This window comes from Pelecanus crispus, chromosome Z, assembly GCF_030463565.1.
Source record: "Pelecanus crispus isolate bPelCri1 chromosome Z, bPelCri1.pri, whole genome shotgun sequence".
NCBI classification, from domain to species: Eukaryota; Metazoa; Chordata; class Aves; order Pelecaniformes; family Pelecanidae; genus Pelecanus; species Pelecanus crispus.
This window is the reverse complement of record NC_134676.1, coordinates 37,244,163-37,270,337: the sequence shown is the minus strand read 5'-3', so window position 1 is coordinate 37,270,337 and position 26,175 is coordinate 37,244,163. Positions and strand designations below refer to the sequence as shown.

Sequence of the window (26,175 nt, the reverse complement as noted above, 5' to 3'; positions counted from 1 at the left end):
TGCAACACAAAGCAGAACTTCAAAATGACACCATGACTTCTCAAGCAAAGTCATCCCATTTATTTCGGAGCTTGGGGACCTCATTCTCCACTCCCTTACAGTCTTCTGTGCAATTACACTAGGATAAACCCCACAAATTATAGGCCAAAGATACAGTTTCTTTCTTTCTGCTTGTCACAGATGAAGTAAGCTGCATGTCCTTGATTTATATGTACCTCAGCAGCACATACAGAAAGTAATCTACTTTTTCTTGTAATGAGTTCATATTTTCCCTTTAGGGCACACATTGGGTATGCCTTTCTTGGCATAAACTCAGTCTCTTTCACAAGGGGCATCCAATGAAGCTTTCATCAGATACTTAACTATAAAGTATTTCATGTAGAGTTCAAGAGCTAGTCTGGACAAGGCTTTGTGGTAAATATCTACCGGAAAATTAAGATCTAGAAAAATATCTCTTATCTTTCTAATGCATCTTGTCTTACTTTACATTGCTCTAAGAGGTCAGTGACCAATGACTCTCACCTTGATAGTGAAGTCCGCAGTGAGAGGCCCAGGTATTCTTAATATCTCCTTGTCAGGAAACTTCTGGAAGTCAATGCTAGAATTGTCCACAAGGAAAGAACCTGTGGAGCTGAGGCTGTTTTCACTCTTCACACCTTGGAGAGTCTTGGTTTCCAAATCTGACAAATACAGACAAATTAACAGGAAACTAGAACATTGTAATTTGAAGTAAGTAAGAGCAGAAAAAGAAAACTAGCACAAAGCAGTAGTGGTGCAGGTTTGCCCCCTGAATTAGTGATAATGTAACTTTTTTGTTCTTTCCCACCATTTATTCACATTCCCATACATTTCTTTTCTTTTTTCTCCACCATCTGCTTTTTGGCTTTGTTCAACCCTTAGATTTCTAGCTCTGCATTCACCTCCTCACCCACAGGTCATGTTTTTACTCTCTTCCAGACACGTTAATCCATTCCTAGTTAGGCATATTTGCTGTCACTTAACTCACTCTCAGTAAGTCACGCTCCTATATGGAGCATGACTCAGACCTTCCCCCATGAGTTCTGGCTTTGTTAAGTTGCTGTTCTCTCTTTCAGTTCAAAGGTGGGTCACTAACAACATGTTGCTGTGGTAGACAATTAACTGAAAGCAAGGTGTCCAGAAGAGAAATATCAATATGACAGCAATCTTGCCTCCTCTTCAGAAGTGATCTGATCCATCCCAGAAGAGTAGGAAGGGAAGGCAAGTGCTGAGCCCTTCCGAGCTCTCTGTCTTTCTGTATTCACAGCTCCCAAAAAGTGGGCATTAATTCAGATACTGTTTGGTAGCAGTTACTTCCGATTGTTAAATCATAATAAACATATTAAATCATTTATTAAGTGGAAATTAACAGTCAGAAAGTAGATCTGTTCCATCATCTAGCTATCCTCCCCACCAACTGCAGATTATGCTTTACAGCACATTCACCACTAAACAGTTTCTTGTAGTTATTTCAAAGTGGCAACACATTTCATCATGAAGGATTGAAAAACTGTAATCCTTTCACATGTATTTGTGAAATTATGCACAAAATCTTTTCCTGCACAGAGTTCCCGCAGGCAGCTAAGGCAAAATCTGAATTAGTCGGGGACATACTATTAATCTGTGATGGAATCATATTTTCAGAGACAGTAAATGGGAGAAATGTTTTTATTAGCATGTATTAAGTTGTTAATTAGGAGGGGAAAAAGGTAATTGCAGTAATTAGACTGCTTTTCAGGATGGGTCATGGGAATTAATTAATGAAGTAATTTGCTGAGGCAGTACACTAAGAATTTGCTCTATATTAATGAATTCCTTGGTTTTCACTGAGGCTAGTCTTTTCCTTTGTGATGCACTCAGCCATATACTTAGTTCTGGACAACACTGCATGCATCAGGGATAAAGATGGTGTTAAGACGTGTATATGTAATCGGCCTCCTGTTGACTTCTCCCACAACCAAAGTTCACAGGGCAAAATGCTCCCTGCCCCCCAAGTGATTGTAGCCCATACATATATAAAATCTTTTGATGGGCAAACAGAAAGATTCATGAAGACATCTGAAACAAGAAAGAGATGTATTTGGACTTATTCATGTTTACACAGAGCAGTTAATCTAAATCTCAACCAGTGACTCAGGCAGACCTCACCGATTCAAATCTTTTTGTCCTGAAATGTGATATGTCCTGAGCAAAGACAGCTTTAGATCAATCTCTCTTGCTAAAATCTCATTTCTTTCTAAGCTGCCTTATAGCTCAATTTCACTGACAAAATAATAAAAATATGAAATTTTTGCACCTTGGAAGAGAACAACTATACTGGGAAAGAAGACAGGAGAGAAAGGAAGAATGCAAATCATTTACTGGGAAAGTAGTAACAACCGTAATGGAACAGCTCAGGAATACCCAAAGGGCCACTTAAAACTGAAATACAGGCAGCATTTGAACTTTTAAGAAAAACATATCTTTTCCTTAGTTTATAGCCTGTAATTTGCTGGTCTTTATTCACAGTTCTAAATCTAAAGAACTGTTAAAAGGTTATGGTATGCCCACTGCTTTCTCAACACAAGCAGTGAGCTACAGAATAAGACTGATAAACAGGCCCTTATTTTGCCAGTCAGTGTAAGTTCTTTGGGAGAAGGAAATCTGGAGAGTGGGAATGATTTGGTGTTTCACCTCCTTGCTGACACTAATGTTTGTATTTACACTGGCAAGCAAAGAGGACTCTAACTGGTCTGTGCTGCAGGAAAGTCCTATTACTTTTTGGAAAAGGAGAAGGGGAGCCTTACTTATCTTACAATAATTTGTGCTTCTGAGAGGTTATGCAGTACAGTTTATGTTTTTTCTGACAGTAAATCCCATTTACCAACACTCTAATGTTCATTTGGTGCTGATGAAAAAAGGAGCAGCTCATGAGTAGCTACTGCATTGGAAAGTAGAGAGGGATGGAAGGAGTTTCTGTTCATGAAAGAAATGGATTTGCCTTCAGCTCTCCTAGTGTATTCTCAAATCCTGAGACTCTTCTCCCACGGGAGAGGGATACACAGCTGCTGGGATACACAGCTACCTCTCAGATGAAGCAGGGAATTGTTAAAACCACCAAGTGATGGGCAAGCAGCACTCAGTGAGCTTAATTCCTTGGAGCAATATCACTAGTAAGGAGCATGGTTTGACCTGTGCATGCTGCTTCTGATCTTTAGGCTGTGATTTTATGTGTGTGTGCGTGCCGCATGTGTGTGTGCATCTACGGGAGTGAGGGAGATTATTGCAGCAGAAACATGTGTTAAAGTCATGAGCAGTTTGATGGCTAAGCTCAGCTGTAGGAAAGCTTATACTTTACTATCCTCAATATTTCTTCACTCAGTGGGATGTATTTTGTTAATTTTAAACAAAAGCACTTGACACCAAGTGAGCCAGCCAAAGGATAAGCAAACAGAAATTACTAAAAATTATGGAGGGGGAAAGGGTTCTGCAATGGTGGCCGAGCTCTGTCTGAAAAGAGTGTGTATCACTGATGTAACTGGGTCCAAGGAGAGCTTCTGAGGGCAGGACTCATCCCTGTGTCGAAATCAGTGATGTGAGAGAGGGAAACCAGACACCACAGTGTAAACAGAGCACTACGGGTTAGCAAGGTTTTCTTAAACAAATGTACACTAACTTTTTCTACTTACACAAATGATCGGGTCCTTTCAGCACGAGGCGAACTTGCCTGCTTCCATAAGGGATAGCAACCACTGTATCATCCACTGTGGGAAGGCAAAAATGCATGGAGTAAATAAGCAAAGAAATTTCCATCTGTTTTCAAATAAGCAGTGAAATAAGTGTTTACAAGGCAGTCAAAAGAAAAGGTTTTGGACCAATTAAACAACCCTATGAATTATGAGAGAACATTAAAAGTCTGAGAAAAGAACTTACTAAATGTGGTAAGAACCTTCTACTTATAAGAATTGAAACCTGTTGATTTTCTTTATTCTCAACTCCTTCACAACCATTTCTGGATTTCAAGAATAACTAATAGCTTTCTATTTCACCACAACTCCACTTAAACATCTTCCAAGTCTTTTGAATTGGTGTTTGTGGTGAAGTAGAGAAGCACAAGCCTATTCTGATGTTTAACCAGAACAGCCCATTTCTTCACTTGACTCTTTCCCAGTTGAAACCTACAGCTTCTCCATGACCTTGCCCATGATCTGTGATGATCTCCCACTGCCCTCAGGCATGCCTTTCCTTTCACACCTTTTATTTTAATGACTAGAAGTGCTAGAATTCTGCTTCCCTTTCCACACCACCACTAACAGAAAGCCCCTGGAAAAACAGAAGCCCATTAGACTGTCATGTAAACAGATCTTGGAGAAGAATCTTGCACCTACAAAGCCCTTGGGAGCTTTGCCAACTGGATTTAAACTGAGGTGTGCATTAGCATGTAGGTCACATGCTGCTGTGAAAGTTAGTTAGGTCAGCATTTCTAAAGTGGCAGCAACCTCAGTAATGTCCTGAAGGGAGACAGGAAGGAAAGGTGTGGAAAGATGCTAGAAAATGCTCCCAACTCTATGGCTGGGTCATGGAGTGGGTGCCCAGAGAACGCTGACCTGGACTAACCAGCATGCCTAGGTTCTTCATTCACCTTTCCCTGTCCTTTCTGCCTCTTTCTCATATAACTAGAAGTCAGGAAAGAAAAAAGTATGCATGCCTACCGAGATTTTGGGGGGGGAGGTGGTAGACATGAGAGAAATGAAGTCCCTTTCACTATCTGTTCATTAGAACTGCTCACATCTGTGTCCTGTAATGCCCACTAACAAGAAATATAGCTCTTCTCTCAAAGCAATGTGTTGCTTTGTCAGGTAAGGCTAACTCAGCCAATAAAAGAATATTATCTTTCATCCAAATACATGAGCTTGGGCCTTAAGTTTCTGACCAGACCAAGCTGGGAAAACTGTTCCAGCTTAGCTAAATCAGGACTCCCAGTTACCAGCAAAATTGTTATTAATGTTGTCATTTTATTTCAAAAAGTGAAGAGAGGCAACAGAAAGAGGGAAAACTACAAGAAACAGGGACTTCTTTTAAACAACACATTAATTCATCCAAACCTATAATATCTCAAAAATGTGAACTAGAACCCATTTAAATTTTAAATTCAGTTATGCCTCATAGGAATTTCTGACACTCTTCTATTAGAGAGCTTTATGGAATGAAATATCCATACTTTTGTGGTCTCTTAATATCCCAGATGTGAGGGGGTAAACGTAGGCAGTCTGATAAATTTCTGAATGTCATAAGAGTTGCACGGAGATAAAGCCTGTTCATGTGCCCAGGCTCTTCTGAACCTTGGCTCCATTTTCAAATTCTGATTTGATGTGTTTCCTCAACTAATCCAGAAATTTCTGTAAGATTTCTGTAACACTGGGGTTAAACTCTATTCAACACACACTCTACTCATACACATCTCTGATATCACATTAATTAGCAAAGATAGATATCTTTCATTTCTACACAGAATTCAGATTTTATATTTGAAAAGACAAATATTCTTACAAAATTCCTTAAGCATTGATGTTCTAATGCTGATTTTATTGGTACCATTCTGGCATTCATATTCCAGATACCCAGTAGGATAAATACATTTTACCCATTTTGGGGAACAAAATCCATGAGTATGACATATCATTTGGCTGTGTATATGTCACATTTATTGGAATGAGTCTGGGAAAACAATAACTTCAAATTTTCAAAAAATATTAATGGTCTTCTTTCAAGTCTTATTTAAAGACAGTCCCATGTCATTACTATATTTGACTGTCTCTCAGTTATGAGCTCTGTGCTGGAGAGTTAACAACTCACTGGTATGTCACAGAAAAATCAGACAGTTTAAAGATAATGCAAGCTTATATATCACATATTCTTAGCATGGCTCTTCTTCCCCAGGGTATTGCTAGGACTATATTTCACCTGATCTTGTCATTGGTCTCCATTTGAATTCCTAGCACACTTTATGTGAAATGCAAAGATCTGGGATTTATGCTTATCACAGTGCTTCCTGCTTTCACAAAGCAGAAGCAGTAGGGACTGAAGGATAATTTCCTGAGGTTAACAATGATAAGAAGGAGACATTTCCTGTGAAGAGACATGTGAAAGTAAGCATGGCAATATTTAGTTACAGCTCCCTCCAACAATAAGCAGAGAGGCAGATTGTGGAACAGCCATGTGGAGCACTCTGAAGAAAAGGCACAAAGTGTGTTAACAGGTAGTTGGTTTCTTCCAGAGAAGATGCATAGAGAGGCAAGGGGAGAGTCCCAGATAACTGAGAGGACAGGGGCCCAGGACTACAAAGAAAGTGCAAGGATTTAGGCAAAGGTTATATGTCAGGTACATACATCAGATTCCCATGAGAGATCAGTTTCTTCTGGTTTTGGATTTTGAATTTGGATTTTGTCCAAATGGTCTAACTGTCACTCACAATGAAAAATGGAGCTGATTCTATTTCCCCATTACTACTCATATTCAATGGAAATCTGGTACTGCATCTATTTTTCACAACCATGGCAAAAGTAATCAGATAAATACCTATTTTGCCTTGGCATAGCAATTTCTACAATTCTCTTTTAAAAGAGAACTACTTCACTAGTAGTTGTCAATCCTTCTTTAGAGAAATACTAACTTTGCACAAGGTGATCAGCAGAACTCACCCACTGCTTACGGGATCAGCTTTCTAGCTCCTTGGTGAATACAAAGAAGCCTGCTTAAATACAGCTCATCTCCATAGGAAGTAAATACACTTTTCCCAAAAAGATTATAAAAAAAGAGAAAGATTCACTTTCTGCAGACTTAGAAAGATTGAACCGAACCACCCAAGCTTAGGACTAAGAGAAAAGGATATTTCAGGAATGAACAAAGTCTTTTGTAGCACCTTTTTTAAAAAATAGAAACAAGAGCATAGGCACAGGTGCTTCCTTTTTCATAAAAATGTAGGAGAGAATTCAACATCACATTGCCTCCTGCCCTGTTATGCTTCTGTTTCTGAGGCCTCTGGGAGATGTATACTACCCCTATAAATACTGAGGAAGCTGTTCCCGTAGCAAGTGCTAAGTGTTTAAAAGCTCTATGAATTTCTTTCTAGTACTATCCTTCTCCCACGTCTTTGCATGATATAAACAGCATGGAGAAGGGAACTGGATATGAGCACCAAGAGAAAATGAATTCAGTATGATGAGGTCAAGACTGTGTCTGGGCTAGTTTTGTGTTATAAACAACTTCAGAAACTGTTGGGACAATGCTGGAATAAAGGCCATTGTCCAATTTCCCTTGCACAGTCCTCAAAATTGAATGCTGTGCTCTGTTAGGCAAATAAAAATCCCAAGTGAGCTCACAGAACATCTCAGCTGATATCTGGTCACTGCTGCTCATGCCCCTTCTGATTTTTCTTATGTTGCAGGGCGGTCTAGCTCACATAAGCTTTTAATGCCTTGTTCATACCATGGACAATATAGACATAATTCTTAAGAAACAAGGATTATTCTATAGAGATAACTTGGAATTAAGCTATTGACTAGCCAAAAAGTAATCCAGTCATTCCAGCAAATAAATCAGGCCCTGATCCCAGATATGCTTATGTAGATACCTTTATAGTGAAAATAAGCAAGATGCTGACATAGACAAGGTACCAAAGTGACAGGTATTTAAACAGAGCTGAGGAGGATAAATGCAGAAAATAAACACAGAGTAGAGTTTTAAAAGCTTTTCAACATTTAAAATCTCAAATTTTCACAACATGTACATAAACCATTCGGAAGCAAATCTCAAAAATTTCATATTAATTCATATTAATTCATACATGTGAAGGAGATCCATAAGTGTGCCTTTAGAATTGTAAAAAGCCAATTTAAAGGAGCACTTACTTTTGATACATTTGAAATTCACAGTGTTGCATAACAACATGTATGTCTACAGCAGGGCAGAGAATAATGCCACGTGCTTTATACAGAGTACAAATGAAATCTGATTATCTATTTCAGTTCTGTATAACAATTATTTGCATACAAATGTGTCTGAACAATCCATTCTCTAACATTTTTTTCATGTTTGTCTCACTCTAAGACTATGGTCTCTGCCATCTGCTCTTCTACCCATATAACATTATTTATATTTAATAGCAAACCATTGGGAGTACAGACTCTATTTTATTAACATTTCAGTACTGTGCATAACATATTAGTGCCTTTATGCTCAGTGGAAAAGAGAGGAGCACCTTTTTACCACAAAGCAACTGAAAAAAAATGAATTATTCCTACAGGAAAAGACAGTTGCCAAAAAAGTTCACAAATACTATCATGTCTCAAGCAGCCTGGAAATTTCTGAATCTGTTCATGCATGTTGCAGAAACAGGAACAATGAAGTGAAATTCCATTCCTAAATCTTTGTGAAATATTTCCTTTGCAATCTAATGTGCAGTTCTGCCTCAGCAATAGCAGAATCCTCTTATGAGGATTATTCCTTTCCTTCCTTCACAAAAAACAGAATCATAGAATCATAGAATCGTTTAGGTTGCAAAAGACCTTTAAGATCATCCAGTCCAACCATTAACCTAACATTACCAAGTCCACACTAAACCTATTAAGGGTAGACTAGACTAAACCATGTCCCGAAGTGCCACGTCTACCTGTTTGTTGAATGCTGCCAGGGATGGTGACTCCACCACCTCTCTGGGCAGCCTGTTCCAATGCTTGACTACGCTTTCCGTGAAGAAATTTTTCCTAATATCCAATATAAACCTCCCCTGACACAGCTTCAGCCCATTTCCTCTCGTCCTATCGCTAACTACGTGGGAGAAGAGACCAACACCCACCTCACTACAACCTCCTTTCAGGTAGTTGTAGAGAGTGATAAGGTCTCCCCTCAGCCTCCTCTTCTCTAGGCTAAACAACCCCAGTTCCCTCAGCCACTCCTCGTAAGGCCTGTGCTCCAGACCCTTCACCAGCTTTGTTGCCCTTCTTTGGACATGCTCCAGCACCTCAATGTCTTTCTTGTAGTGAGGGGCCCAAAACTGGACACAGTATTCCAGGTGCGGCCTCACCAGTGCCAACTACAGGGGAACAATCACCTCCCTGCTCCTGCTGGCCACACTATTCCTGATACAAGCCAGGATGCTGTTGGCCTTCTTGGCCACCTGGGCACACTGCTGCCTCATGTTCAGCCAGCTGTCAGCCAGCACCCCAGGTCCTTTTCAGCCAGGCAGCTTTCCAGCCACTCTTCCCCAAGCCTGTAGCGTTGCATGGGGTTGTTGTGACCCAAGTGCAGAACCCAGCACTCGGCCTTGTTGAACCTCATACAGTTGGCCACGGCCCATCAATCCAGCCTGTCCAGATCCCTCTGCAGGGCCATCCTACCCTCCAGCACATCAACACTCCCACCCAACTTGGTGTCATCTGCAAACTTACTGAGGGTGCACTCAATCCCCTCATCCGGATGGTTGATAAAGATATTAAACAAGGCTGGCCCCAAGACAGAGCCCTGGGGAACACCACTCATGACCGGCCGCCAATTGGACTTAACTCCATTCACCACCACTCTCTAGGCTCAGCCACCCAACCAGCTTTTTACCCAGCAAAGAGTACGCCCATCCAAACCATGAGCTGCCAGCTTCCCAAGGAGAATGCTATGGGAGACTGTGTTAAAGGCTTTGCTGAAGTCCAGGTAAATGACATCCACAGCCTTTTCTTCATCCAGCAGGTGGGTCACCAGGACATAGAAGGAGAACAGGTTGGTCAAGCACGACCTGCCTTTCATGAACCCATGCTGGCTGGGCCTGATCCCCTGGTTGACCTCCACATGCCTGTTGAGCGCACTCAAGATGAACCACTCCATAATCTTTCCCGGCACCGAGGTCAGGCTGACAGGCCTGTACTTCCCCGGGTCCTCTTTCCGGCCCTTCTTGTAGATGGGCGTCACATTGGCAAGCCTCCAGTCATCAGGGACCTCCCCTGTTAACCAGGACTGCTGACAGATGATGGAAAGTGGCTTGGAGAGCTCCTCTGCCAGCTCCCTCAACACTCTCGGGTGGATCCCATCTGGCCCCATAAACTTGTGAGCATCCAGGTGGCATAGCAGGTCATTAACTGCTTCCTCCTGGATTATGAGGGCTCCATCCTGCTCCCCATCCCTGTCTTGCAGCTCAGGGGGCTGAATACCCTGGGGATGACTGGTCTGGCTATTAAAGACAGAGGCAAAGAAGGCATTAAGTACCTCAGCCTTTTCCTCGTTCTCAGTGACAATGTTCCCCCCCACATCCAGCAAAGGATGAAGATTCTTCTTGGCTCTCCTTTCATTCTTGATGTAGTTATAAAAACTTTTATTATCTTTTACAACAGGGACCGGATTGAGTTCTGGATGGGCTTTTGCTTTTCTAATTTTCTCCCTGCATGACCTAACAAGACCCCTGTACTCTTCCTGAGTTGCCTGCCCCTTCTTCCAAAGGTGGTAGACTCTCCTTTTTTCCATGAGTCCCAGCAAAAGCTCCCTATTCAGCCAGGCTGGTCGTCTTCCCTGCTGGTTGGTCTTATGGCACATGGGGACAGCCCACTCCTGCGCCCTTAAGACTTCCTTCTTGAAGAAGGCCCAGCCTTCCTGGACCCCTTTGCCCGTTCAGAACTGCCTCCCAAGGGAGTTTCCTAACCAACATCCTGAACAGGCCAAAGTCTGCCCTCCAGAAGTCCCTCGTAACAGTTTTGCTGCCCCTCCTGTTTACATCGCCAGGAATCAAGAACTCTGTCATATCATGGTCGCTAAGCCCAAGATGGCCTCCAACCACGACATCTCCCATGAGTCGTTCTCTGTTTGTGAACAGCAGGTCAAGTGAGGCACCTCCCCTGGTAGACTCGCTTACCAGCTGCGTCAGAAAGTTATCCTCCACACACTCTAGGAACTTCCGAGACTGTTGCCTCTGCTGTGTTGTATTTCCAGCAGATGTCTGGCAAGTTGAAGTCCCCCATGAGAACAAGTGCTAGCAATTGTGACACTTCTGCCAGCCGCTTATAGAATGCTTCATCTATCTCTTCATCCTGGTTGGGTGGTCTATAGCAGATTTCCAGCAGGGCCTTGTTGGCCTTCCCCCTCGTCCTTACCTATAAGCACTTGACCTTGTCATCAGCACTGTCAAGCTCTGTACAGTCAAAACACTCCCTAACATACAGAGCCACCTGACCACCTCTCCTTCCATGCCTATCCCTTCTGAAGAGCTTATAGCCACCCAGTGCAGCACTCCAGTCATGAGAGTCATCCCACCGCGTTTCTGTGATGGCAATTATGTCATAGCTATAGTCTTCCTTCCTTCCTCCCTTCCTTCCTTCCTTCCTTCCTTCCTTCCTTCCTTCCTTCCTTCCTTCCTTCCTTCCTTCCTTTCTTCCTTCCTTCCTTCCTTCCTTCCTTCCTTCCTTCCTTCCTTCCTTCCTTCCTTCCTTCCTCCCTCCCTCCCTCCCTCCCTCCCTCCCTCCCTCCCTCCCTCCCTTCCTTCCTTCCTTCCTTCCTTCCTTCCTTCCTTCCTTCCTTCCTTCCTTCCTTCTCCTTTTCTTTCTCCCACTCTCTCCCTCTCAGTTAGCAAACACAGACCCAGAGGTGCACCGTGTTAACTACAGCTCTGTGTGATGTGCTCCATACCCAAGCAGTTATTTTCTGACAGAGAGAAGCTTTCGTAAAAAGCATCTTTCACTGGTCCTCGCAGAAACTGAATGTTATCTATGTAGGAAGTGTACACACACACAAGTGTACACACACAGTCTTCAGAAGATATTACACTGCTATTTGAATCTTTTAGGTCATGTGCCATTCAGCACTGGAATAATGCTTCGCAATTGTAGACCTGGTCTGATTAAACTCTAATGCCACTGAGTAGGGCTGGGAGCAGGTTTGCAGGTTAGCACATGTGCTTCCTTAGGTGTGTCTACATAGGCATGACAATACACCTACCGTTTTACCCTTCCATCAATGTCCTTACCAGACATGCCCTATCTCTCACCCCAAAACTTTTATAGCTTCATCTATGGTGTTGTAACCAGGCTGAAAAGCCCGCCTGGGGTCCAGGGTAAACTAATCCTGTCACTGGGGCACACTAATGCTACTTTACCACTCTGAGTAGCTGGCTCAGACAGTGTGTGGGAAGGCCCATGTCTGTCTGTACCCATCCATGTAGACACCTCCTGATGATTTAGGCACTTCAGTCCACCCTAGGACTGAGTCACCATGCCCAGCATGCAGGCAGACATGCTGTGGGTGTAGGTCTGGGAGGGAGCACTGTGCCAGGTTGGCACCACCATCCCCCCAGGGTTCCCCTCTGCTTGTAGAGCAGCATCAGCCACTCTCTTCAGAGCAGTGTGGACTGAGTCCTATGCCTAACCAGCTAATACAGCCAGAGCAGCATGGGTAGAGCCAGCTCTTCTCGTTCTCTCACTCTTCCCAAGCAACTAGCTAGCTGAGATGGGAATATACTGGTGACACATTTCCATGACTATCTGTCCAACCCGACAGCCAGAGCTGTAGTCTGAGCAAACCTGATTTAACCCAAGAGGGAAGAAACTGTGGGGACAACCAGACTGACTATGATCATTCAACTGCCTAAGAAAGAGTGGGGTGAAATCTAGCTTTCAAGAAATGCATATTTCACTAAGAAGGGAAGATGGCACTTCACCAGAAGGGACAGCTTACGTTTATTTGCTGAGAGCTGGGACTTATACTGGCCTCGAACCAGCCGGCAGGTGGACCCATCGCCATTGCAGACCCCACAGTTATCTTCCTTGACAGCACTTCCCAGCTGGCGGTCACAGCCAACGATCTGGCAAGAAAGAAAGATGTGCAGTTCAATGTGAGCACCTACTGACTGACTGCTTGATCCATCTCTGCAACTAATTACTGCCAAATTTCTCTCTCAGCATCTCTAGAGGGCCATAAAGTACCTTAGCAATGAAAGAGGCTGAGCAAACCTGGCTGGGAGTTTGAACTGAATTCAGACATGAGATAGTGAGCAGGTTAGTACTCAATTGCTTTTGCAGTCCAGAGAAAGAAAAGAGTATTGTTGGAGGTTGCTTTTTAGGCCATTGTGAATATTTCATGGTCAGAGTCCTATCAGAAATTACTCTTAGAGTTTCACAAAGAAAAATGCCTGAAATAGATAAGAAGACAGATAGGAAGCAGACAGAGATAAATAAAGAGCAGCACAGATAAATATTAACATGGCTTAGAGCTCAGTGAAATTTTACCTGCTATGCAGTTGGGAAAACCATGTGGTTTTAATTATGTTTGACAATAATCCCATTCCACACCATCAATGCCTGTGTTCAGACATTGTTAAAGATCTGATAAAGGAGGAGGGAATGATTAAAACAAAAGAACTGAGAGTCAGAAATGCAATTACCTGCTCTGAAACTGGCTTTACGCTTATGTGCAAATTATTTGGTTCAAAATTTTAAAACTTGAATAGCTAAACTAAGCTTCTCAGTTTGCAAAAAAACTATAGTTCCCAGGAGAATCAAATATAAATTTATAATTAAATACATTTAAAATTAAATAAATGGAATATAAATTTATTTAGCATAGTGCTAATGCAGACCTTTTGTTTGAACTTTGAATTATGCATTCAAGTTATGAATTTTGCACATAAATAACTGAAATCCAAAAAGTTAAGCAAGTCCATACAGTTTTATAATTATCTTTATACATACTAGAAAATGAAAGGCCTTCTAGCATTCTGGCATGCAAAGTAAGCAATGAAAAAATGTTTGTGTATAAATTCTACTTCTAAAGAGTTTGTTCTCAGACTCTTAGCCAAACAGGGAATATATATAAACACATGGAATTTTAAATAAAGTGCTTTTCAACTTTAAATTTTCCTGCATCTGTGAGTTTCTGTTAAATCACAGAGCTGGATCCTAGAAACTGATAAGAGCAAATAGGGCACTTATCATCTAGGCTCATAAAAGCTACATGTGTTACTTGCACTTAAACATTCAGACTAATATTTGTGAAAATCTACGTGTGCAGAATTGCAGATCCCTGCTAGGGTGAGATGTACTTCTGTGTTTGACACTTTCTCTTCACTTGCCTGTAAAAATGCAGGCTTTGATTAATACCCAGTATTTACCTTTAGCAATTCAATTCTCATTTCTGACATCATTATTTTACTAGTGGCATAATAGCATTTTCCTTGGTTATCTGTCATATTGATAATATAATTAATTTAATTTAAATCATTATAGGTTTAGATTCATGCTTGATGAAATCTATAATCAAATTTCTTTTACCCACTCCTACTGGGTCAGAACTGGGTCAGTCTCCAGTGCTTCTGCATTATATTACAATGTCTCCAGGGGAATTAATGAGGGCTAAAGGAGTAACAGTGAAGCATAAATGATACATTTCCCTGAAATGCCATTTCATACCAAGACTGCAAGAGATATTTTACCACATTAGAATCACCATGCCAAATAATGTTTTTTTTTTTCTGAGGCAAAGTTAAGATTGCCTTGACTGTGACTACTCCATACAAAGTTTCCAAGTACAGATACCTAAATTATATTAGTGATACCATGTAAGATTTAGGTCTATTTTTCTCTGAATAAGGATATCCCTACAGGAGCTGAACCACCTTTGACATACGTAGACTGGTTTGCTTTAACTATCATGAATGTTTCTGTATAGACAACATGTGAAACAAATCACTTGCATGATCTGAAAACTCTATGACATAATGCCTACAAATCAGATTAATTTCCTTCAAGCACATTACAGCTCACTAGCACCCACAGTGAGAAGGGTCCTGCTGAGGAACCCAGATATCAGAGGAAAGGCCAGAATTCCCTTTCATATCTGCTCATAACATATATTATATTCACTCAATGGTTCAGTCTACTGTGGTATTCAAATCTGCTTGCCTTTGCCTATTTTGAAAAGAACATGTGAACTGCCTGGATGTGAAAAGGGCTGGATCTTAAATCCAGGTATAAGGCAGCCAATTTCAAATCCAGCCTTTACTACCTTAAAGCCTTTTTAACTTTATGAATCATCAGCTCACATGTTGCCATGGGCTGTATTCTGATTAAAGTTAATTTATAAATTGACCAGTTTGGAGCTAGGTTACAACTTGTAAAGGAAACCGCCAGGAAAATCTCAGGTGTGAAAGGAAGTTATATTGAGGTTTGTTGCTCTTTTTGAGATGGACAGCCATTGCCAGTGTATAGCACAAAAATAATTCTTTTGCTGAAATGTTGTATTGGATGGAAGTATAAGCAAAATGGAGACCTCTTGTGAACACCAAAACTCATGTGGTATGTACAAAACATGTTTTGATCTTTCTGTACTTGGTAGTCTCTCAGATAATTTTATGCTATCAGAAATCTTGATGAAATTCAATAAATTTCCTATTTCTCCCCAAGGTTTCCACAGAGATTTTGCTTTACTCTGTTAGATAATGTGTCTTAATAGATATCCAGAGCTCTGGGAATATGTATGAAATTTTCATTTAAAACCCTTATGAGTGATTATCTAATGCCTGAAAAAAAACTGTTCCCAAGTTCACTGCTTTTTTCTTTTTTTCCCCCCTTCACTACCTAGGGAAATCCTTCTTCCATCTTTTGGAGGTAATTACATTCAGTAAAAAGGTTGGTAGTGTTTGCAATGGAGTCACTGATGCTTTAAAATAAAAAAACACTACTTCAGATCTCTCATATTATTTTTTAGTAGCTCTTACATGAAAACATTATATAGGCTGGATTCTTATGAAAGCCAAAGGTCAGACAAGGAAATATTAAAGTGCTCATGAAAAAATAGACAGTTCATGAGAATAAAAACTTTTGTCTCCATGAGCTGAAAAGCCTTAGGTTTGGCTGAGTTGAGATGAGAATAAGTAATTTCCATAACATTATTTTCACTCTCTGTCAAAGCTGCAGAGAACGCACTGCAAAAGATGAAGATATGGGTGAAAATATGTCACACACACACATGCGAGTGCACGCACACACCCGCACACCCCCAAATCTGCAGAGAGTTAGCAAGCAAGGAACAGGAAGGCAGAATTGTTTCTTTCAGCATCCACCTATAACATGAACAAAACACAGAGGGGAGGTTTTGGAATGGCTGTTATCAGGGATGCCAAAGATGCAACACACTAGGACAGACCCAGCTATCGGGAAAAGTGGATTCACTTAGGATGCAGAGCTAGAAAAGCCTGCCAAGATACTGACCTATGGCATACTTATCTGACTAGGGGTGGCTGAGGACCCATCATGAAAATAAGCACAATGGAAGATACTGCTTGATCAGCTTGGTAGGCAAAGGAGTGAAGAGGGATATTGTACCTCTAATCTACAGCTCAGAGTAATGGTTTGGTGAACACAGTTTGAAACAAAATACTGACATTTTTGAGTCAGAGGTCTGGGAAATATTTCACTCTCTGAAAAGCTTTGAAATGTCAACTCCTCGTCTTGGTTTGAAACTAGAACCAATGTTGAAATTTTGAAGTTTCTGTGGGATGGAAACTTCCTTTTCCAATGCATTCTAGTCCTGATCTTAATATATCCTGGGGGGTTTAGGGAGATCAAGTCTTTTTCAATCCATAAAGGGCTGGGAAGGAAGCCCCCACCAGGAATGAAAATGGATTATTGCAATAAGTTGTGCCTGGAAATGTTCTGAAGTAAGCAGTTTTCATACTCATTTCTATTACATGTGAAGCTTCCTCCCCTTAATGCAGGGTAATGAAGCACAGACTTTCCACACTGAACTTTTGAGTTTCAAATTGCTGAAGTGTGGTCAGAGGCTTTAACTGCAGATTGTTACTGCACAAAATGTCAGAAGCAGCTCCATTGAGTTCCCTGACAATCTAATCCAAACCTCATTAAAGGCAAGAAAATGCACTTATAAGTTCAATAGGCTTTGGGTGAAGATCTTGCATATTTCTAAAGGTGTTCCTATGAAGCTCATTACTATTGTGGTTAAATGCCCTTATAGCAGTAAAGGCAGATCATGCAGAGCTCTGGAGGTCTTTCAGTATATGGATGATGTCAGTCATGCAGTACCATAGTGAGAAAATCACAGGTGAGTACCAACTTCCTGCCCAGTTCTTTACCACCTCTAAAGTAAGCTGATTTTTTTATTCTTTTTATGGGTTTAGCACAAAAAAGTTAGCAACAAAAAGCAGGAATAATAACAGCTAAGCCCTAGTTGGCTGAGCCTGTATTGTTTTCTGGCATAAGATACCACAGTTCTGCTTAGAGGTAAAGATTCCATATTATGTTTTAGGCTGAAGTCCCATACTGCATGCTGAGTTTGATTCTCCCCCCTACTCCCACTGTTACTCCACTGACAGCCAGGGAGTTGGTGAAACAGAGAAATAGGGATATTACTGACTCTGAGGTACACACACAAAATAATTTTTACAGGACACTGCAAGAAAAAAGATGGTCATCAGGTTAGCAAAGCAACTGCTCATATATAGTTTAAAGGCATCAGGCTGAAAGTCCCACAACAGGAGTTGGAACTAACTCACTGAGTGCGTGTGCAAATGTTATGTGTGTATGTGTTCCCCTTGTGGACTTGAACTCTGGCTCAGTTTAGCAGATTTTTCCAGAAATAAAACTGGACCAGCAATGACAGGTTCTGCTTCAGCCCTGCTAGCCTGGAAATGCCCTGAAGTAAGAAGTTTTCATAATAATTTCTATTCAGTATTAAGAAACTCTGGGCAGGAAATAATGTAATAAAGCAAGCTTGCAAATCCAGCCAATTATAAATAAATCTCTCTGTTTTTCAAAGGGCATGTCTGCAGTTCAAAACACAAAAAGTTCTGAGAATCTGAGAAAAACAAAGTTGCCCTTCACATGGACACTAATGTGGGGCTCAATCTGGGACTTGTGTTGATTGTCACTGGTCAGCTGAAGAAAGTTTTGGATCTCAGCCACTGTTTCAACTGGGTCCAAAATCCTGTTTTACAATCAGGATGAAGAGCTGTTGTACTCTTTAAATTCTTGTGGAGAGAACAAGCTCCAGGCTGTACAGCAAACTGGAACCAGACTGGTGTCTGTGATACAGGGATTTGCAACCCCTGCCAAAGTGATAACTGCCCTTCAGTTCACTGACACCTTATGATGACAGCTTGCAGCCTCAGCATTTTTCTGGCACAGCCTGATGACATTCTGTGACAGGCAGCCTTGTGCAACACTAAGCACCAGGCAGGATCCTCCTATGTCCCAAGGAATTTTGGTGCAAGCACACCACAATCAGCAGCTATAATTGGAGATCGTACAATGGCACAATGGCAAGGCAATTTGTAACTGTGCTGGTAACAGTAGGCCCAGTGACATGTTCAATCAATGTACTTGCTTGGCACTTGAGCCAAACACAACTTGCAACAGTTCAGGCGGCATAAACAAACTTCAGTCACTGATCAATAGCCAAATTGTTAAATAAAACCACTGGAGTGACTGACATCCACCTTCCAATACACTAAGCATGTGGCTGGCCAGCTCAGTGATTATGTTATGTTATGTTGCTTGTTGCCTTATCTACCACTGATCCATTGGAACTGAATTGCAGATCCTGCTTGGTGTCTGCCCTATCAGCCTAGCATTCTCAGCTAGCCAGGGTTTTCCACTATCACTATTTTTCAACCCAGACCAAGACCCTCATGGAGCCTCACCTGACCAGCAAGGCAGACACAATACATTGTGAATCAGTGGTTCACTCAAAGCTTTAGAAGCAAACAGCAAACACCCAGCAGCAGAAGGAACTCAAGAGAAATTCCTATTTCTCGAGTTTCCCTCCGGGAAAAGAATAAACGTGACCTCATTCTGAAACCACCCTTGATTTAAAAAGAAGCAATTAAACCAATTTAAAAGCTACAACTTCTAAATGAGGATTTATAGAGGCATTAAAATCTTGGTTGTGGGAAAAAGGCAACTCCTATCCTCATATGAAAATTTCACTAGAAGGAATCTTCCTACATAAAAAAAGATTGAATTTTTCAGGTTCAGTCAACCAATTGTGTGGGCCAACACAGGAGAGCCCACAGATGTGGAAACAAAGCCATATCTAGTTCATTCTCTGATGATACAGAAATCCAGAGGCTGCTGTTCTGTAAGGAGCAACATTTAAACAGAATTAAGTTCCAAGAGTTTACGAACAGATGACAAGAGGAAGAAAAGAGGCTTTTCTGATTATTCATATTCACTTATCCATTTCATTCACACTTTTCTTTGTTTTTGGCTGGATTTGGGTTCACATGTCCATATTCTGCCAGAGTAAGAATGAGTTTCTGCTTTATTCTTTCATGCTTGTGCTCCTGTTGATAGAGGAGAACAAAAACCCCTAACTTCTTTTCAGTCAGTGCTCTATACCAGGTTGTTATTGAAACACTCTATTTTCTCCAGAAGAATTGCACATATCATCTGGATAGATAACTTAGCATTTCCAGGGGAAAGATTGGCCAGGTTTTGTAGAAGGTGAAAATACTACAACAGAAGATGATCGCAAAGGCCACTATAAGTCAAAACTCATCAAGCCAGGTCTTCTTCAGCTTCATCAGAACAATGTGCTTGAGAAACCAAAAGTAAATTCAGCAAAGTTGACCAGCGGGGTTAGCTCAGTTGGTTAGAGTGTGGTGCTAATAATGCCAAGGTCACAGGTTCAATCCCTGCTCACTGCAGGGGGGTTGGGCTTGATGATCTCTCAAGGTCCCTTCCAACCCAAAGCATTCTATGATTCTATGAAAGTCTGCCCTCTGGACTTATTCTCTTCTCCTAGGCTATGAAGCACTAGATTGTAAAAGCATTTAATTGGCACTTGTGATACATTACATTTGACTGTGATCCTTTGTCAGCTCTGGTGACTTCATGACAGGCTTGGTATTGCCACTCAGACCTTTCTTCTATTGGGTGTACAGGCTTCCTTCTCTCAGACATGCTTCTTTTGTTGACAGGAGCCAGACCTCTGTCGGCTGGATCAATGGGGATCCAGCTGCAGTGCCTTGCTACTAACAGTGCCAGCACAGACTTTCTGGTGCTTCAGGCAGTCACATAATCTGTGTTATCAAGGAACAGACTTCACCCACAGTTCAAATACTTGAGAGAGACTGCATGTGCCCAAGCTACTGCTGAAACTGCTCAGTCTATATAGTATTCCAAACTGCTGCTCAGAGTGTAAGACAAGTGCATGCAGGTTTTATGAGAAGACACTTGGGATAACAGAGGAAACTAGCTAAAATGCCTGCAGCCCCCTGCCCTGGATCTTCACGGTAACTAGAAGCCTTGCCACGGTCTTCAGCGAGAACCACACATCTGTTTTGGTAGGGATTCTCAAAACTGCCCAGCCAGCATGGACATGTTGCCATCTTCATACAGCACTAAACCCGCTGCACCACTCCTCAGGTTTTTAGGTGTGCTAAGGAAATACATGGATACAGATGACTTCCTGGTAACTGTAAGAGAACTCTTAGGATTCTCCAAACTGCTCTTTTGAATTTCTTGGGTTTTTGCCCACAAATTACAATGTGCTTCCCCTCCAGCAAAGGGAGGTGTTCTGTGTGCTGCTGGTCAAAGACATACCCACAGTAGACAGTTTGTCTACTTGGGAGTAACAGCAGGTATTGTTTCTGCTGAAAAACTAGAACAAAATATGTCTGCAGTGGTGCCAATCTCTGTTGGACCATAAAGAGGAAAACCGACAGCTCAGGGCAGGGGAGTGGAGTTCTAATAATGCAAATGCAGATTCTTTCACACAATAAACATATCCCCATTTACTTGCCACTCTCTGCCACAAAAATGTTGTTACCTGGCACAATGATAACAATTTAAGCATTTGGCTATTACACTTATGAGTCATTAGGTTCTCCACCCCACTGTTTTCTGTGAGCTGGAAAGATGTCATGCTGGGGGAAAAGCTACTTCTTTCATCTCAGAACAATGATACTCATCAACAAGAAAACAAAATTAAAATTTGTTATCCACAGAACATGAGGTAGGTGATGATGGAGAGTATTAGACAAAAAGTTCAAACAGCAGTTCAGCTGTTCAGCCTGATACAGTTCAAAAGCACCTGACCATCAGAAATCAAGAATTCAGTATTTTCTGAAATATTATCTCCTCAGAAGGCATCTAGGTTTCAATACAAGCTAAAAAAAGATGGATTCATTTTGACCATTTACACCCAGGAACTTGGTGTAGGCATCAGAAGCTGAAAAGCCATTATAATCATCATGCCTAAAGGCTGGGCTAAAATTGAAAGACAGCTTAGAACTGATCCTGTTATAATGACTTCGACATCTCTGAGGAAAAATAGCCACCCTTTCGCCTAAATAATACAGTTGGTATTACACCTTTGGCATTTATTCTGGTGGTTTATAGCTCAGAAAAAAAAGAAAAAGAAAAAAAAAAAGACAAAAAAAAGACAGCTACAAACAGGAGCCAGAAATAGCTGAACTACAGGAGACTAAAATCCCGGCAACATGTAAATACCTAGACTTTTTTTTTTCTCCAGTGTTTTCCTTTGTTTTAACCTGACTTCTGTCATTGGCTTGGCAGAAGAAAAACATCATTACTGGAAGCTGTCATGGGGAACTGAATGCCTCTAAAATTGAATACACATTGGTAGAAACACAAATGATGCCTGTTTGTTGAGAATTAATGGAAAAAAGGCCATTCATTTCTCTACTTTGCCATCAAATGGGCCAGGCACTTTCCTTCCTCTTGTGTGAATGTAAAACAGCAGCACAGGTGAAAATCTCTTTCTGGAAATTATTGTCTCTCAGGGTTTTCACAGTTAGATAATATGCCAAATTAAAGTGCAGAAAAATGGGATCTTGTCAAAATAAACATGTGATCCCCAGTGTTACTGGTAGCAAGCATGGATGAGAATAGTCTCTAATATTAGAGCAATGAGTGTTGCAGGATGGAAGAATGCAGGCCATTTACTTCCAAGGCTTCAGACAGGGTCAGAAAGAGTCCTTGCCTTCTCCTTCCTCAAAACTGGAGTTGACTTGAAGGGTCTGAGGAGGGCATGCAAAGAAATCAGGTCCTAAGCTAAGGAATGACTCGGAAAGGCAGCAGGCCCAGGTGTCAATTTCTGCAGCACTGCCCCAGGTGCATCCCACCAGGGCAGCTGCGGCCTGAGGCTGTTTCATGAGCCTTCAAGAGTCTGATGAGGTGACCACCTCATCTATATTCTTTAAAATCCATATTTTACCTGTATCAAGCAGGTTTACTGTGCCAGTGAGTACAATATCCACACACCAAACACAGTGTTAAGTGACACTGTTATCCTGATTAGCTCTGTATTTTAGCCTGAGCTGGAAACAGGAAAGGATCCATGCAAGAACACTTTGCAGATGGAAGGGAGAAAGAGAAACTTTCCATCCTGAAATCATGATAGACAGGCAATATAGCACAGTCATCCACTTAAAGGAGAGCAGATTTTTCCACTCTTCTGATATTATACACCAGCCAGTGTAGCCTGCCTCTCTCTGATGAAAAAAGTTAGAAACACACACATGTATATATATAACCATTTAAGTGTGTGTGTATATATAGAGCATAATAATTTGGTAACTATACAGTGGGTAAAACTATTTAACAAAATATATCTTCACTGCAGAAAAGTCTGGGAAAAGATCAGGTGTGTAAGTTTCAAACCCCTGTATAATGGCAGGTGTTCCCATTTATCACATCTCATCAATTTCCTGGGCTAGTAAGACTGTTTTAGACTCTTTAATAGGCACCATTCAACTAAAAGTTGCTATTAATTATAGCATCATTCTTTTTTTCATGTTTTTGCAATAAAATTTACCCTATCTTTCCAAGACAGTGGCTACAGTTTTTGTGTTTGATGGGAGACCTTATATAGTAGCACCTTTTCAGCAGTTATCTAAAAGGGAGTGTTCTGGTTATGGACATTTTTAATATCTAACCTTTGAAGATGAAAATGACATAAGCTTTGTAAAGACTGTCATGATTTTTCACAGACTCCTGTTGTCCTGTGTTGTGGCTGAAACATTTAAAACAAGACCCCAAATTACACACTTCACTGTGGCTTGTATTGCAGCCCCCCCTGCCCCCCCCCCCAAAAAAAAAGTAGTCCTTGAAAAGTATAAATGCCTGTGAGAATGGAAACTGCTGTATTTTCACTTTCCTGGTTCCTGCAAAGCTGGGATCCCTGGGCTGGGGAGGAGGAATGGATAGCAGAAGAGGAGGGCCATTCTGCATGTGTAAGTAAATGAGACTGCCCAGACTGCAAGCATCTCATCCATGAATGTGACTTCAAGGAAGTAATACTTGTTTACATCAGAGGAGGCTTTGGCTATGATATTGATGAGACCCACTTTTTGGAAACACTGTGCAGCATCTTCCTGTCTGGCCACATATTTAATAAAAAATGTAATAGTTATTTAAAAAAAAAATCCTGATCTGGTGCTATACAGGAACATGCATATTCTGCCATTAGATAGACTGGAGATAGAAGCAGCCTTGGATAATCCTGGATCACTCATCTGAGAAAGCAAAGACAGGTTTTCTTGTTCTTCCTTGCCAGAGTTAACAAAAGGAACACTTGTGGAATTAGTACAAACAGAAGTCAGAAATTAAATTGAGAGAGAACCAAGACTACCATAATAGGAGGTACAAGTGAAAGGGATAAGGAAAATAGAAAAAAACTCACAAATTAAAATGGAATATTTCCCCTTCAGCAGAAACAAAAATTGAAATCCAAGATTTTTTTTTATTATGGCAGGGAAATGTGATAGCAGGAAGGAAATTTTGTTTTCATTAGTAAAAGTCCCAGTAGGTTTCATGGATTATTGGTGTTTGGGTCACAGGCCTTTCAGAGCATGAGGAGCCATGCTCCTCTACTGAATGGTGCAACCCGGCCAGCATTCATCTAGAACTCAAAGTGTGAAAGGGTGAGGGAAGAAAGAGCTGCACTAACAGGCAGCTGCTTGAGTGAACAAGCAAGGGAGAACACCCAGCTAGAGATATGGCAGGCAGCGATGGAGACATGTCAGGAAAGGTCACAGTTCACAACCAAGTGAAGTCATCAGGTGAGAGAGGATAAAAAATGTGAGGTGACAGAGAACAAAACAGATGAATTGGCAATCACAGAAATGGAGAATTCCATGCATTTACCAAGTTACAGTATGATTTTGGTGAGCACCATATATGAGGCTGGTTATTCATCAGAATATTGTTTAATGGAACGAATGAAATATGACAGAAATATTCTTCAGGAAAATATCCAACAATCCACTGACAGTACTGTGGTCTGGATTGGTAAAATCATAGAATCATAGAATCATAGAATTGTTTAGGTTGGAAAAGACCTTTAAGATCATCCAGTCCAACTATTAACCTAACATTACCAAGTCCACCACTAAACCAATTCAGGGTAGAGTAGCAATTCCATGTTTCCTGGCTTGGTGGCTGGGTTATATATAATGAAAGTAAAAACTAGGAATCATTAAGATTGGAAAGGACCTCTAAGGTCATCACTCCAATCATCAACCCAACACCCCCATGCCCACTAAACTATGTCCTGAAGTGCCACGTCTACCTGTTTTTTGAACACCTCCAGGGATGGTGACTCCACCACCTCTCTGGGCAGCCTGTTCCAATGCTTGACAACCCTTTCCATGAAGAAATTTTTCCTAATATCCAATCTAAACCCCCCCGGTGCAGCTTGAGCCCATTTTCTCTCATCCTATTGCTAGCTACTTGGGAGAAGAGACCAACACCCACCTCATTACAACCTCCTTTCAGGTAGTTGTAGAGAGCAAGAAGGTCTCCCCTCAGCCTCCTCTTCTCCAGGCTAAACAACCCCAGTTCTCTCAGCCGCTCCTCATAAGGCCTGTGCTCCAGACCCTTCACCAGCTTCATTGCCCTTCTCTGAACACGCTCCAGCACCTCAATGTCTTTCTTGTATTGAGGGGCCCAAAACTGGACACAGTATTCCAGGTGTGGCCTCACCAGTGCCAACTACAGGGGAACAATCACTTCCCTGCTCCTGCTGGCCACACTATTCCTGATACAAGCCAGGATGCTGTTGGCCTTCTTGGCCACCTGGGCACATTGCTGGCTCATGTTCAGCCGGCTGTTGACCAACACCCCCAGGTCCTTTTCAGCCAGGCAGCTTTCCAGCCACTCTTCCCCAAGCCTGTAGTGTTGCATGGGGTTGTTGTGACCCAAGTGTAGGACCCAGCACTTGGCCTTGTTAAGCCTCATACAGTTGGCCCCGGCCCATTTGTCCAGCCTGTCCAGATCTCTTTGCAGGACCATCCTACCCTCCAGCACATCAACACTCCCACCCAGCTTGGTGTCATCTGCAAACTTACTGAGGACACACTCAATCCCCTCATCCAGATCGTTGATAAAGATATTAAACAAGACTGGCCCCAAAACTGAGCCCTGGGGAACACCGCCCGTGACTGGCCACCAATTGGACTTAACTCCATTCACCACCACTCTCTAGGCTCGGCCACCCAACCAGCTTTTTGTCCATGAAGACTACGCCCATCCAAACCATGAGCTGCCAGCTTCCCAAGGAGAATGCTATGGGAGACTATGGCAAAGGCTTTGCTGAAGTCCAGGTAAATGACATCCACAGCCTTTCCTTCATCCACTAGGCGTGTCACCAGGTCATAGAAGGAGATCAGGCTGGTCAAGCAGGACCTGCCTTTCATGAACCCATGCTGGCTGGGCCTGATCCCCTGGTTGACCTCCACATGCCTGTTGAGCGCACTCAAGATGAACCACTCCATAATCTTTCCCAGCACCGAGGTCAGGCTGACAGGCCTGTAGTTCCCTGGATCCTCCTTCTGGCCCTTCTTGTAGATGGGTGTCACATTGGTGTCACATTGGCAAGCCTTATTGGTAGATTGAGTTCTAGCTGGGCTTTTGCTTTTCTAACTTCCTCCCTGCATGACCTAACAAGACCCCTGCACCCTTCCTGAGTTGCCCGCCCCTTCTTCCAAAGGTGGTAGACTCTCCTTTTTTCCCTGAGTCCCAGCAAAATGTCCCTGTTCAGCCAGGCCAGTTGTTTTCCCTGCCGGTTGGTCTTATGGCACATGGGGACAGCCCACTCCTGTGCCCTTAAGACTTCCTTCTTGAAGAAGGCCCAGCCTTCCTGGACCCCTTTGCCCTTCAGGACTGCCTC

At 41.9% G+C, this 26,175-nt stretch overlaps 1 protein-coding gene across 1 annotated transcript in view; it reads right to left on the bottom strand.

Annotated features, from left to right (window-relative positions):
- Positions 1-26,175, bottom strand: part of ADAMTSL1 (ADAMTS like 1) — a 486,156-nt gene that overhangs the window by 127,370 nt on the left and 332,611 nt on the right. Inside the window, 3 exon segments of the mRNA XM_075727091.1 lie at positions 523-680; positions 3,687-3,761; positions 12,706-12,832. Coding sequence (XP_075583206.1) covers positions 523-680; positions 3,687-3,761; positions 12,706-12,832 — 360 coding nt within the window.